The sequence below is a fragment of the Lipotes vexillifer genome, unplaced genomic scaffold (assembly GCF_000442215.2).
Source record: "Lipotes vexillifer unplaced genomic scaffold, Lipotes_vexillifer_v1.1 scaffold230, whole genome shotgun sequence".
Lineage (NCBI taxonomy): Eukaryota > Metazoa > Chordata > Mammalia > Artiodactyla > Lipotidae > Lipotes > Lipotes vexillifer.
Window position 1 is genome coordinate 2,330,362 of NW_006775143.1, and position 1,857 is coordinate 2,332,218.

General features: G+C 43.8%; 1 protein-coding gene across 2 annotated transcripts in view; it reads left to right on the top strand.

The window, feature by feature from the left end:
• Positions 1 to 1,857, top strand: part of ASTN2 (astrotactin 2) — a 944,548-nt gene that overhangs the window by 614,353 nt on the left and 328,338 nt on the right. For both annotated transcript variants that reach the window (XM_007449713.1, XM_007449714.1), the window contains exon 12: positions 1,150 to 1,338. In XM_007449713.1, coding sequence (XP_007449775.1) covers positions 1,150 to 1,338 — 189 coding nt within the window. The remainder of the gene's footprint in view (positions 1 to 1,149; positions 1,339 to 1,857) is intronic.

Below are 1,857 nucleotides of genomic sequence, written 5' to 3' on the forward strand. Positions count from 1 at the left end.
ACGTTGTTCGTGGTTAGAAAATAAACATACAAAGTGCCTAGTCAACAGCATATGCTCAATAAGTAAATACCACCATTGCCACCATTGCAACCTCTCTTTATTTATTTTGTTAAGTACACTGCAATTTCTAACTGTTTATGCAGCCAGTGTATCATGGAACCTCATAGCAGCCTAGTGGGTTAATGTAGGATAGTAGTGTCTACCCCCTTTTACAGATGAGGAAACTGGAGACCAAAGAGGTAAAATGACTTGCCTGGTTCACATATATCACAAGGAGCAAAGATGACATTTTACAGCTATCTTCAATTGTACAGCCTATTCTCTTGTGTGTCTTATTTCTTATGTGCACCCTACCCTCAGTGCCTAGCAAAGGACCATGAACAGATAGACATTCACAGAATTTCAGTTTCTGAATTGATTTTTTCATAGGCTAGGGCCTCTGCTTTCTCTTTTCCCCCCATGCCTCTCTAAGAGAATTCTTTCCCACTGTAAACATCCCAAATTGCAAATATTTTTTCCACACCCCATTCAGATGCCTGTTTGGGCCATAGTGGGAAACCCATCCCAGTTTCAAAGGCGTGTCAAGGGCCCTTCTGCTGTCAGGATTAGGTAGTTAGAGACCAACAGAGGCTGCTAACGTTGCTAATTGAACAGAAGCTGTGGCTGCTGCCCCCTGCCCCCCCCCCCATGCGCTGTCCATGGTCCTGGAAGGATCACCTCTGAGCTACAAGGGCAATAAAAACCTTGTTTTTGCTACAGTCTTCAACCTTGGCCAGCAGATACACTGGAAATAGGTTCTGGTTTGAGAAGCTAGTTGATAATTCCCTGTGAATTGGTCTGTCATGCTTTTTAAGGTTTGTGTGTTCATGGAAAACAGGTTTTAAATTTGCTTTGTGTATGGATGTGCTCTCTGACTTCCCCCTCAACTCCTCCAAAATGTCACAGATGACTTTCCTTGGATTTACCAATTTGCAGGATTAATGTGCTTCTCTCTAGACACCTGTGCCCTAGATAGATTCCAGCCGGAATAGCTGTATGCATTCCTAAATTCTGACCTGTTTTGCAGGCAAAGGAGGCCTTGATTTTAGGTCACCCCCGATGGGGGCATTCAGCATGCGAGCTAACTCTCGGCCCTGTTTTATCATGCAGTTGTGTGGAGGAGTTCAAGCTGGCTCCTGATGGAAAATCCTGCCTAATGCTCTCAGATGTCTGTGAGGGCCCCAAGTGCCTCAAACCTGATTCCAAGTTCAACAACACCCTCTTTGGAGAGATGCTACATGGTTACAACAACCGGACCCAGCATGTGAACCAAGGCCAAGTCTTCCAGATGACCTTTAGGTATGGGACAGACACCTGCACTTCACTCGTCAAGTCACTGACCCGAAATCTGGGCAGGGGGAGGAAGCCATGGGCACCATGGGATAGAGGTCTATTACACTGGTCAGCATCTCCCCCAAATCACTAATGCCTATGCATGAAGCATCAGCAGTCAGCAAAGTCCATTCCCTGAAGTTCCTTTTCCACTGACCTAGCCTTTGTTTATCCCACCCCCCCATTTTCTAACTCTATCCACATATTTGCAATTCAGTCTTAAATCATCCTGTAAGTACAGTTAATGGAATTTCTAATGTGATTAATCTTTCCGTCTATTAAAAATAAGTACCTTATGTAGGCTATTCAGGCAGTTCAAAAATAAAGACATTTAATGAATGAGAAAATAAATTTTCTATCACCCAGAAATAGCCAGAATTAACATTTTCTTGAACATTCTCAAAACACCTCTCTCTCTCTTTCCCCCTCTATCTGTGTATCAGTGTACACACACACACACACACACACACACACACACACACACAC